The sequence below is a fragment of the Maylandia zebra genome, linkage group LG18, assembly GCF_041146795.1.
Source record: "Maylandia zebra isolate NMK-2024a linkage group LG18, Mzebra_GT3a, whole genome shotgun sequence".
In the NCBI taxonomy this organism is placed as follows: Eukaryota; Metazoa; Chordata; class Actinopteri; order Cichliformes; family Cichlidae; genus Maylandia; species Maylandia zebra.
The window spans coordinates 4,925,800-4,938,184 of NC_135184.1; the positions used below are offsets into that span (position 1 = coordinate 4,925,800).

The 12,385-nt window shown below is 38.8% G+C and overlaps 1 protein-coding gene across 1 annotated transcript; it reads left to right on the forward strand.

Annotated features, from left to right (window-relative positions):
* The first annotated feature begins 914 nt into the window (after positions 1-914).
* Positions 915-8,505, forward strand: LOC101474687 (uncharacterized). Its single transcript, XM_004576191.3, has 4 exons — positions 915-1,198; positions 2,025-2,240; positions 3,951-4,172; positions 6,168-8,505. The coding sequence occupies exons 1-4, from the start codon at positions 1,036-1,038 to the stop codon at positions 7,508-7,510; spliced, it is 1,944 nt and encodes a 647-aa protein (XP_004576248.2). The 5' UTR covers positions 915-1,035; the 3' UTR covers positions 7,511-8,505.
* Positions 8,506-12,385: the final 3,880 nt, after the last annotated feature.

Genomic DNA, 12,385 nt, shown 5'->3' on the forward strand with positions numbered 1-12,385 from the left:
ATATTGTTGCATTGGAAGTCTGTTAAGTGTCCTACTATTTCCCGGTGGCTTAAAGATGTCATGTTTTTTTTAAAACTTGAAAAAATTAAATATACGTTGAGAGGTTGCACAGCCAAATTTTTTCACAAGTGGCAACCCTTTATCTCTTATTTTGCTAGTCTAGAGGTATTGCCTGTTTAAATCTACTTTTGTTACTGTTATATTCCTCTAATATGTTTGATGGTTGTGTTGATCTGTGTGGGACTGGGGGGGGGGGCGTTGTGTTTTGTTTTTTTTGTTTTTTTTTTCATATATATATATATATATATATATATATATATATATATGTTAATTAGGAAAATTAAGAAAGGTTGATTGTATTTCGGTAACTGCAAGTACTGTTTTCTTTTTTCAATAAAAATATTTTCAAAAAAAAAAAAAAAAAATGTTGGAAAAAACTAAAGATTTTTCCATTAAATCAAACTTTAATCAATGAATTTTCTTTATTCCACGATATCCCTTATAATCGCGTGGCAAAAATATCAACCTAGGCTAAGAGAATCTGAGTGTTTAGAACAGAACAAGACTGTTGATGAAAACAGCAGGCACACAGTAACATCAAGCAGCACGGTTTAACCTGAACACATTAAAAATGTCAAAAAGGGGGGGGGGGGGGGACTTTAAATATTTAAAAATCTTTCTATCAACAAAGCATTCTTACTTTACTGCTGCTGTGATGATAATAAAGCAACAGTATGAGTGTGAGGCATGTAAGTCAGAAAGGGTTAAGCATGGTTTGATGGTCTGCAGAAAGAAGCCTTATGCACAATGAATTGGTCATTTGAAACCATTAATTCTTTATCCAGGTTTCTGGAAAGTGCCAGACTTGATTTTTGTTGGACTGACCTGATGAGGGCAGCAATGCGCCTTTGATACTTCCAGTCTACCGGAAGTTCAATAGAAGAAGAATAGCGGAAATGATGCCGTTCAGCGCTTGCATCGTGAATGAGTTTTGTTTGAAGAATTAGTTTGAATGTATCGGTTGTTGTAGCAATAATGTCTTCAGTTCTTCATCTGAGAGAGTTTATAGAGGGGAGATTAACTGCTGCCGCAGAACAAATCTTCTCAGAGTTTGAAAAAACGATCGTCCGGTATGAGGAGGAGATCAGTCGGCTAAGACTGCTGGATATCAGACCCGGGATAAAGTCACACAGTACAGGTGTGGGGATTTCTGTTATTAGTAGTAAATTCATGCGTTGATTTACAATAGTTTTTAATATAATCAGCCAATTACATGACAGCAGTCAATGCATTTCGGCATGTAGACGTGGTCAAGATGACCTGCTGTTAGTTCAAAGTGAGCGTCGTTTTGGGGAGGCGAGTTGGATTTAAATTACTTTGAGCGTGGTGTGGCTGTTTGTGCCACACTGGCTGTTCTCAGTGTTTCAGAAACTGCCGATCTGCACAAACGTCTGTATGATTTAGAGAGAGTGGTCCGAAAAGAGAAATTATCTAGTGAAGGCAGTTCTTTGTTTATGTCAGAGAAGAATGGGGAGACTGCTTCAACCTACAGGAAGGCAACAGTAGGTGCAATTATGACTTTTTGCAACTAAGATATGCAGAAGAGAATCTCTGAATACACGTAACTAGCACTGTGTACCTAATAAAGTGACCACTGAGTGTGCATTGACTAGTAAAATATTAGAAAATTAGCATTAACATATACCGGCCTTCTTAAAATGCTGTAGGTTTTCATTATCATATTCTAATCATCCTGTTGTTCATTTGTTTGTATGTTTTTTTTTCTTTTATTTATTTATTTATTTATTTTACATTGTGTGGTAATCACTGGCAGTCACATCTAAAAATTGGACCACAGTTGTACAGCTGCAGGGTTAATAACAACACCCAATCAACAAATGACTATGAGTAAATGTTTCTCTGGCAAAGTCTGCAAGAATGGAAGAATCCATGAAACCATAAACTTAATTCTCCATAGGTGACTATTGTCACTATTTTCTTGTGTCTCTTTGTTGAACACGAAGGTCTGGATGAGCAGCAGGTCTGTGACCAGGAGAGGAGCTCCAGTCTCAACCAGCAGGACCCAGAGCCTCCACACACTAAAGAGGAACAGGAGGAAACCTGCAGCAGTGAGGAAGGAGAGCAGCTTGAACTGAAGCAGGAGGCTGAAGGCATTCATGTCTGGACAAGGGAAGAGCTGGATTTGTTGTGTAAACCTGGAGTAAAGCTGACCACAACAGGTATGCAAAACTGTAATATATTAATATTATTATTATTTCATAATTCAGAAATGAATATGACTCATATAAAAACATCACATGATGATATCAGAGTTAACTCCTCATGAAAAGAGCTCACAAAGACAGGCGGTGTGCATTCCTGCCTGGCATGCTGCCTCACTGAAGACATGTTTTGTGTTAGTACAGTAAAATAAAAACTGGGTTTTAAATCTATATTTTATTTTCTGCATATAGATTTAAGTCATGTTGGCTCAGAACTGTACGCAGAATGTAGGAAAACCGTTGAGGCAATGAAAAATGTGGATATTGGCCACAAGGACCAAGTTGGACTAGTGATTTGTACGCCTCATAAATGATGACTTTCTGCATATGAACAGAATTCTTTGCTGTTCAGCGCATGAGAGGGAATATTTAAAACACCTTAAAGACCTTAAATATCACTTGCATATCTGAGAGACCCATTCAGCTACTTTTTAATCCAAAATGTAATCAGCCTATTACATTGCAGCAGTCAGTGCATTTCGGCATGTAGATGTGATCAAGATGACCTGCTGAAGTTCAAAGTGAGCGCTGATTTAAATCACTTTGATTGCGGTGTGGGTGTTTGTGACAGACTGGCTCCACTGAGTGTTTTAGAAACTGCTGATCTGCTGAAATTTTCCAGCATCTGTATGATTTGCAGAGAGTAGTCCGAAAAATAAAAAATCTAGTGAGGGCAGTTCTTTGGGTGAAAACTCCTTGTTGATGTCAGAAGAGAATGAACAGACTGCTTCAACCTGACTGTCAAATAAGCACATTTTGCAACTAAGATATGTAAAAGAGCATCTCTGAATACACATAACATGTTGAATCTTGAAGCAGATGGGATACAACAATTGATTAGTATAATTGGTTACAACACCATTACCTTAAAATGACAGTGAGTTCACTGTACTTAGGTCACCAGCTCTCAACCTCATAGAGCACCTTTGGGATGTGGTGGAACACAAGATTTGCATCATGGATGTGAAGATGACAGATATGCAGCAGCTGTGTGAAGCTCTCGGGTTAATATAAACCAAAATATCTGAGGAATATTTCCAGCATTTTGCTGAATCTCCACAAAGAATTAAGTCAGTTCTGAGGACAAAAGGGCCTCCAATCTAGTACTAGGAATGTGTACCTAATAAAGTGACCAGGGTATTTTATTAGTAAAATATTAAAAGATTAGCTTTCATTGTCATATTCAGATCATCCTGCTGTTCATTTGTTTGTGTGGTTTTGTATGTTTTTTTTTAAATTTTTTATATATTGTGTGCTAATCACTGGCAGTCACAAAAATTAGCACTTTAACACTCTCTAACACCTTCTTGACAGTTTAGCCTCTGTTAGAATCACTGACAAACTCTTAAACTGGTTTAAATATTTTCTCTCTGGCTCCTGTCGGTTCAACCAAGTCATAAAATGTAAATTCCCAAGAATTCTCATTTCCAATGCGGTGTTCCCAAGAGATTCTTCTTGAGATCTCTGGAACTCCTTCCCACCAGACATCCATTACATTGACTCTCTCTTCACTTACAAGCAAGCAGAATATGAAATGTTTGGTTTGTTAAATATGAGAAAAAGGTCAAGTTGCTAAAGCTTAGGGAGACTCGGGGTCAGAATATTGACTATGTTGACATTTTCTTGTCATAACATTAGTCACTATTTTCCTGTGTTCTTGTGTTGAAGATGAAGTTCTGGATAACCAGCAGGTCTGTGACCAGAAGAGGAGCTCCAGTCTGGACCAGCAGGACCCAGAGTCTCCACAGACTAAAGATGAACAAGAGGAAATCTCCCTCAATCAGGAAAGTGACCAGCTTTCACTGAAGCCAAAAACCAAAGATGTCATCGTCTGGACTGGGCAGGAGCTGGACATCATGTGGAACCCTGAAGTAAAGTTGCAAAGAATAGGTATGTGTGCTTCCTAAAGTCCTCAATAAATCTACACTGTCTTCTGGGCGTTCGGCACCAGGTTGTTGCGGCTGCACCAGGACACCAGACGTTCAGCCTCCATCCTGTAGACGGACTCATCCCCGTCCAAGATGAGTCCAATAACGGTGGTGTCATCTGCAAACTTAATCAGCTTGACAAACTGGTGGCTGGAGGTGCAGCAGTTAGTGTACAGGGAGAAGCGCAGAAGAGGACCAGGATTTGCCATTATTAAAACTCACCCTGGCACAATGCTGTCCTTGCAGAAGTGGATATAGGAGGTGACAGTGTCGTAAACTCATCCCAGCCTTTAGAAGTAGCCCTCAATGTGTCCCAGTCTGTAGATTCCAAGCCGTGCGTCTCTCCTCCACAGCCTCCTTACTCCAGTTTTTTTAGTCCTCACAACAGGTTTGGAGAGCTTCAGCCTGATCATGACGTGGACAGAAAGTCAGAGTGCAGCACACGGCACAGGGTGATAGGCTTCGCTAATCGTGCTGTAACTGTGATCCAATGTCCTCTCCTCTCTGGTCGAGTATACTGTTTATATTTGAAAGCTCCTGGCTCACATTGGCTTTTTTTAAAGTCCCCAATTTTGAGGAAAAGCAACCTTTTAGCAGAAAGGGGAGGGGCGGCTATCTGCTGCAACCAGTTGGAGGTGAGTGGAGGGGGAGGAAAGCAGAGAGTGCCATAATTCAATTCTATAAAATGTGATAGTGGTGTAGTATAAACACACAGCGCGAAAAGAGGTGAGTGAAGAAGAAACACTCGGGCACCATGGGAAGCCCTGAGCAGCCTAATCCTATTCATTTATATAAATAAAATTGAATTGAATTGACTGCTCAGGAAATTTATGGTTAATCTAAATAAAAATGTACTTCACTAGGTGTCATGTAAAGGTTTTGACTAATTTTTAAATAAACATTTAAGTGTTTTCTGCCATTTAACCTTTAATACAAGCCTTTCTATATCAAGTGTTTTGTTTTCTCCTACATTTTGTTTGTTTTGTTACAAATCACCTTTATTTTCTCATCCTTGGTGATCTGTTTATGTTTTATTTGATCTTTGTTCTTGCCCAGTTTTGATGTTTGATTGTTGCTGTTATACATATATGAATCAAACCACAAACGCACAGTGTTGTGTTGTCGGTTATGGCATCTTCTCTGTTGGGAGCACATAGAGGCAGGTTGATAACCATGGAGGAGCTAGAAGAAAGAGGTGGTGGTCTGATATCAGTTTTACGCAGGAGGTTTTCATGCAACATTTTGGGGATGAGTTTTGAACAGGAGCAAAAATCTTGGTGAAACACATGTGAGATGTTCAAGGCAAGAGTTTAAGTCAGTTGAACCAATTTTAGATATCACTGAAATTACAGACTCAACAGTCACCTAATATCACAGAAAGTACGACACAGTAATATTTATGAGAATCTAATAGTTTGTGTTTTTTTACAGCTGACTTTTTTTTTTTTGGAAATCTCCCCTGATAGGTGATACAAAAATTAGATTTCCACTATTAACTGATGCAGAAGCTGAGGAGAAAATAATAAGTCAGTTTAAGTGAGTGTAAGTTTAAAATGTCCACCACCTTCTCTGATAAAATCTACACCCAACAAAGTTTGGGTGTAGATTTTGTTCTGCCGGTTTTCAAGAATTTGAGGTTTGCTCTGCAGCATGGAAAGGGAAAAAATATTCAAACAGATTCCGGATTGGGTTAAGTATGGTAAATATTTATATTTGACTTTCTGAAATATATGATTCTAAACTTAACTCGATCACAGAAGAAGAGTGTTTTTTCATATAGTTTGTAAATGAGCAGCCAAAATGGTTTTCACTGAGTCAGCAAAATAGTTTCTCCCCACAACATGCCTTTCACTGGTATATCTGAATAACATGCTTACCATGTGGAGACCTGCTAATGGTTAAGGTTATCTTGTAATTTCTCAAATGTATGTTTTGTTTTTTTAATCTGTCCCTTCAGATTTTCCACAACATGACTGTAAGGACAAGGAGGGGCTCACATATCAGCACGTCTGCTACCAGACGAACTCCAGTCTGGACCAGGAGGATCCTTCACAGATTAAAGAGGAACACAAGGAACTCGGTACCACTGAAGAGGGAAAACCGCTTGAACAAAAGCAGGAGACTGAAACTTTTCCTGCTAGTGAAGAAAGTGACTACAGGGAACCAGAACCAAGCAGTGTCCTGCTCCTTTCTCACAACTCTCCTGTCACAGATCAGTGTGAAAGCAAGGACAATGACTTACACAGAAATAATCTGAATCAAATCATAGCAGACCCGATGGTTAAAAATTCCAAGAAAGTACATTCATGTAGCACCTGTGGAAAGACATTTAATAGGACGGGAAGCTTGAAACGACATATGCAAATTCACACAGGTGAGAAGCCACATTGTTGTAGTTGCTGTGGAAAGACATTTAATAGGACGGGAAGCTTGAAACGACATATGCAAATTCACACAGGTGAGAAGCCACATTCTTGTAGTTACTGTGGAAAAAGATTTAGTTGGAAGTCAGACTTGACAAGACACATGCGACTTCACACAGGTGAAAAACCACATTCTTGTAGTACCTGTGGGAAAAGATTTAATCGGAAGGAAGATTTGAAAATACACATGGAATATCATACAGGTGAAAAACGATATTCCTGTAGCACATGTGGCAAAAGATTTCATCTAGACACAAATTTGAATAGACACATGAAAATTCACCTACGTGAGAATTCTTGTGGCATTTGTGGAAAAGGTTTTGGTAAGAAGACATACCTGAATAGACACATGCGAACTCACACAGGTGAAACGCAATATTCTTGTATCACTTGTGGGAAAAGATTTCATTTAAAAACAAATTTGAATACACACATGCGAACTCACACAGGTGAAACGCCATATTCTTGTAGTACATGTGGGAAAAGATTTAAGTGGAAGCCGTATTGGAAAATGCATATGGATTTTCATACAGGTGAAAAACAACATTCCTGTATCATTTGTGGGAAAAGATTTCATTTAAAAACAAATTTGAATAGACACATGCGAATTCACACAGGTGAGAAGCCATATTACTGTAGCACCTGTAGGAAAAGATTTAGCAACGCAGCACATTTTGCAAGCCACATAAAAAGTCATACAGGTGAGAAACCACACTGTTGCAGAGGCTGTGGGAAAGGCTTTATCCTTAAGTCAAGCTTGATAAGACACATGAGAGTCCACACGGGTGAAAAACCTTATTGTTGTAGCACATGTGGAAAAAGTTTCAGTTCTTCGGTACAGTTGAAAATGCATATGAAAAACGATGCTAGATGCTAAGTTTCATTCTTAGAAAATGTTAATGGTGTCTCTCGCTACATGCACGTGTACATTTGGTAAACGTGCATCGTGTCATAGATCCTAGTAAACTGGATTATTACACACACACACACACACACACACGCATATCTATCTATATCTATCTATCTATCTATCTATCTATCTATCTATATAAACAAGATTCAATAAACATTTATTTTTAACTTGACTTTCCATCTGTTCCTCTCTTCTGTTCGACATGCGGTTAGGTCTCGCACCTTAAATTCCTCTACTGCTGCTGCTAAATTTTCTGATATTTTGAATTTAGTTTTACCTTCCTATAACGATGTTGATTTACTAACAAATCTTTTTAATAATTATTGTCTTTCTATTTTAGGCAATGTTTGTCCTCTCAGAACCGTCCCTGTGAAAAAATGACAGTATTTGCTATTCAATTCCTGTTGTATTATAGAGGAAAACTTGTCTACATGTTAATCTCTTTCATTTAAAGGCCCTTTTAGTTTCATTTAACGCATCAGTTTGAGATGCAAGGGCTGCTTATTTCTCAGACTTAGTTTCAAGGAGCAGAGGTAACCCCAAGGTATTATTTGACATCATTAGCGATATTGTTGCTCCTGCTCCACCTGCTGGTCCAGTTTCATTGAATGAAGATTGTAAAAATGTTCTTTCTTTCTTCATTGAAAAAGTTAGTAATGTGAGGAACAATATCTGTCCTTCTGTGTCTCTGTTTAGTAACGCTGCATTACTGCGTTACTAAACCGTGATTTTTTTTTTTTTTTTTTGCGAGAATGTCTCATGACAGTGACGTAAGCGAGTGCAACGTTCGTGACAACAGCTGTGTGCATGAACTTGGGATCTAGGGACTTCGTGATCTCGTTTAAAAACAGCTAAAAACTCATCTTTTAAAATTTCCTTGTGGTTATTTTTTTATGTTTTAGTTTCTTGTGAAGCACTCTGTGATGTTTATGTTGAAAACTGTAATACAAATAAAATTTTACTTGCTTTGTACTTAATTTGCTATATATAACTTTAGTTTTTCTGAAAATTCTAAGAAATTTCTTTATTAAATAAGTAAACTAAAAATAGTGTTTATTCTATTTTATAGTTTTAATATTGGATAACAACTGACTTGAACATAATATGAATGTGTTTTCACTCTGGGAACTGTGGATCCATTGATAGCTTTAGTAATCTAAAAGTTATTTATATTTAGAGGTTTGTCGTTTTCCATTTGCATTTAGATAGGCCGATGCATGGTGATTCTCTGATGTGTATCTGTTTCTACCTGTGTTGATGCAAGCATGACCAAAGCTAGCCAAGAAGCAGTAAATATGTGAAGCAAGGCAGAAAGATATACTCATCAAATGAACAAACTCTTAAGAATATAACACCAGCACTGCATATGTAACAAAGATGTGTTGACACAATGACAAATCTATTTCCTCCAAATTTTGTATTTATTTTCCCCCAAATTGTACAAATTAGTCTGTGATTGGCCTTAGTGTACCTAAAATCATATTTATACAAAACTAAATATGACTCGCGAATATGTTTCAAATGGATGATTCCTCACTTGATGACAAATTTACGTATTTGCTGTGTCCTAAATTTGATGCCAGTGAACTTCTCAGCGGTTGATTTAACAAAGCCCCAAAATCCCCTATGAGCAAGCACTTGGCGACAGTGGGGAGGACAAACTCCCTTTTAACAGGGAGAAACCTCCGACATAACTAGGCTCAGAAAGGGGTGGCCATCTGTCGCGACCGAGTGGGGTTCAAATGTTCACTGAAAATTTAGTTTTATATAAATATGATGTTGAGCTCAAAAACCTATAAAGTTCCTAACTCTGACAGCTTCTCTGCAAAGGGTTTCCCTAAGAGAGAGGAAAAGTGGTTATCAAGAACTTGAGAACATTACCTACATATAAACAATTATAAATTTGTTGGGGTTTTTTCACAATGTCAGAAGGAGAGAGGCACTGAGGCACCGTCTTCCACCCCCCGGCGCTCCTGCTCTGCCTTTTCCTTCTGACAGGAACTGCCTACAGAGCAAGTATGAATGATGCCTGAGTGGATGTACACAACTCACAAGTTCCTGGCTCTCTCAGGTCCTCTGCAGAGGGTCTCCCTAGGATGGCGGGCATAGCAGGGCCACGGGGGACGGGGGGCTGTGCCTCACTGCCCTCCCTTCGTCGAAGAAACCCTCGTGCAGAGGAGTTCAGAAAGCCAGAAACTTGTGTGTGTTGACTATGTCCTTGTGAGCCTCCACCATTTACTGGTGGGTGCAGCCTGAGCTGTCTAGAGACAGACCAGACCAGCTGCACAACACAGACACTTCAAACCTCATCTGAGGACAAAAACTACCACAACATCAGAAACAAGAAAGAAAAAGTAGGTTAGAACCATTCAGGGTTACAGGAGACGGCAGCACTGCTGAGGTGAGGACCGGCAGCTGTTTGAAAGAGACAACACAATAAACACAAACACACACAACAGCAGACGAGAAAAAAAGAGGGAGAGAGGAAAAAGTGGTTATCAAGAACTTGAGGACATTACCTACATATAAACAATTATATATTTGTGAGGTGAACCTGTGTGGGTCTTTTTTCTGTTAGTGACCTACAGAAAAAAGAAAGAAAACTTACCTCAGAAATCTGCAGGGTTGTTTTCTCTGAGACATGTTTGAATCTATAAACAGCTACTCCGAAAAGGATCCAGGTGTTTCAAAATACTTCTCTGGAGAATGTTTCAATTCTGCGAACATAAATGCAGCGATTAACCGACTGAAAGTGATCGCGTTTCACCAGCCTTTCCATGCCTGAGTCTGCATTAACTGTAAGCACTGAAGTATTTTAAATGATGAGTCATCTAAAGAAATCATCCTGTGTATAGCTGTTTGAAGGGAAAATCAGATTTGCTGATCTGCCCACCCAGAATCTTTCTGAAACATCCTGCAAAGAACTATTTTTCACTTTCTTACTTTAAGTACATTTCGGAGCCTGTATTTTTTTTTTACTTCTACTTGAATAGAGAAGTTGAATCAGTATTTAAACTTTTATTTTTTAAAAGTAGTATTTGTACTTCTACTTAAGTACAGAATGTCTGTACTTTTACCACCTCTGGGAGAGACTGATAGCAGCCTGATAGCGGCTGCAGAAGAAATGTTTTAAAAAAAGGATAGTGGAAAACGGGAACTAAAACTAAAAAGCAGTCTAAGGGGTTACTTTTGTCCCTGGCTGCAATAAAGATGTTCTGGACTTTTATGTTAAGAAATTAAGGCTATAGTGTCCACTTTCAGTCTGCGTCTCTTGAGCAGTAAGTGGTTCTACATTGTTTTGCTAGCTGCACTGATTTGGAAAACCCATCTGTTAGCTGATATGCTCTGATAACAATCTTTATAAATCTTCTTGTTTTCCAGTGAGCTCTCAGTTCTGTCATTAGTTAGATAACATAAACATGTTCTAAAAACTTTAAGCACTCATTTCCTAAATCCAGCTTCACAGACATTGTTAAATCTATGTCTGTCTGGCAGAGAGAAAACCCAAATGCAGACGTGTGGTGACTGAAATGAGTTAACTGAAGGAGAGGCATTTGTTAAGGCTGATTGACAAAACAGAACAAAAATAAGAAAACCAAACGGAAACAAGGAACTAAGCAGGAAAACCTAAACGGGATAGACCACTAGGAACTTGGAGACGCAGGAGAACAGACACTCTGACAAAGGACAGAGGGATGAGGGGTAATTAGGGAAGTGGAGACACCTGGGAACACAGCAGCAAGCAAAACTGAACACAATGCACATGAGATGAGGTACAGTCAAAATGAAACAGGAAGTAGCACAAACACAACAAACACTGAAACACGTGACAGACTGGGGAGACAAAACACAAAACACAAAGAGAAGAACATAGGAACAGATCAGGAAGACAGAACACAGAGACATGACTGAGACTGGGGAGAGAGAGACACAGAGTTTTGGGCGATGGTGGCTCAAGAGTTGGGCGTTCGCCTTGTAATCGGAAGGTTGCCGGTTCAAGCCCCGGCTCGGACAGTCTCGGTCGTTGTGTCCTTGGGCAAGACACTTCACCCGTTACCTACTGGTGGTGGTCAGAGGGCCCGGTGGCGCCAGTGTCCGGCAGCCTCGCCTCTGTCAGTGCACCCCAGGGTGGCTGTGGCTACAATGTAGCTGCCATCACCAGTGTGTGAATGGGTGGATGACTGGATATGTAAAGCGCTTTGGGGTCCTTAGGGACTAGTAAAGCGCTATATAAATACAGGCCATTTACCATTTAAATAAACAACAAAAGACAGAACGAGAAGCTTCTGGATTTATACAGTACAGGCCAACAACTAGACTTACTTAAACAAGGGCTTGGATTATAGAGATGTTTAAATATTGTCTGTGGATGACTCTGTAGCATGTTGTTTAAGTGGACTTTAATATAGACCTGTGCGTAGTTAAAATCTGTAAAAATAAATAAATAAATAAAATAATAAATAATAATAACACTAAGAGTATTAAAAAGCGAATAAAACTGAACATTTTTTACATTAATAAATAAATAGAAACCGACAAGCTAAATTAAGTCATTGCATTTGATAACGTGAATAAATAAAACTAAACAAATACGGAACATTTTCAAATAGGAACTAAACTGAAAAGCAAAGTCTCTCTGCAAATGAACTGAACTGGAAAAAAAAGCTTAAAACTAAATTATAATTATGATAATAACCAAGAAAACTGTAATTATTTTGATATGGAAAGCACTTTGTGTGTAGTTATGCAGTAACAGCCGCCAGGGGGACCACTCTGTCCGCGCTCAGCTGTTGGTCCAGCTGCATACTACATTTCCCAGAGTCCTTCGCGGGAGTTTAT

Bases quoted from the DNA above. Each gene is read 5' to 3' on its own strand.
- LOC101474687 (XM_004576191.3), top strand. From the start codon at position 1,036: ATGTCTTCAGTTCTTCATCTGAGAGAGTTTATAGAGGGGAGATTAACT. The intron at 2,241-3,950 runs GTATGCAAAACT...CTTGTGTTGAAG, and splicing joins AGTAAAGCTGACCACAACAG to ATGAAGTTCTGGATAACCAG. The intron at 4,173-6,167 runs GTATGTGTGCTT...CTGTCCCTTCAG, and splicing joins AGTAAAGTTGCAAAGAATAG to ATTTTCCACAACATGACTGT.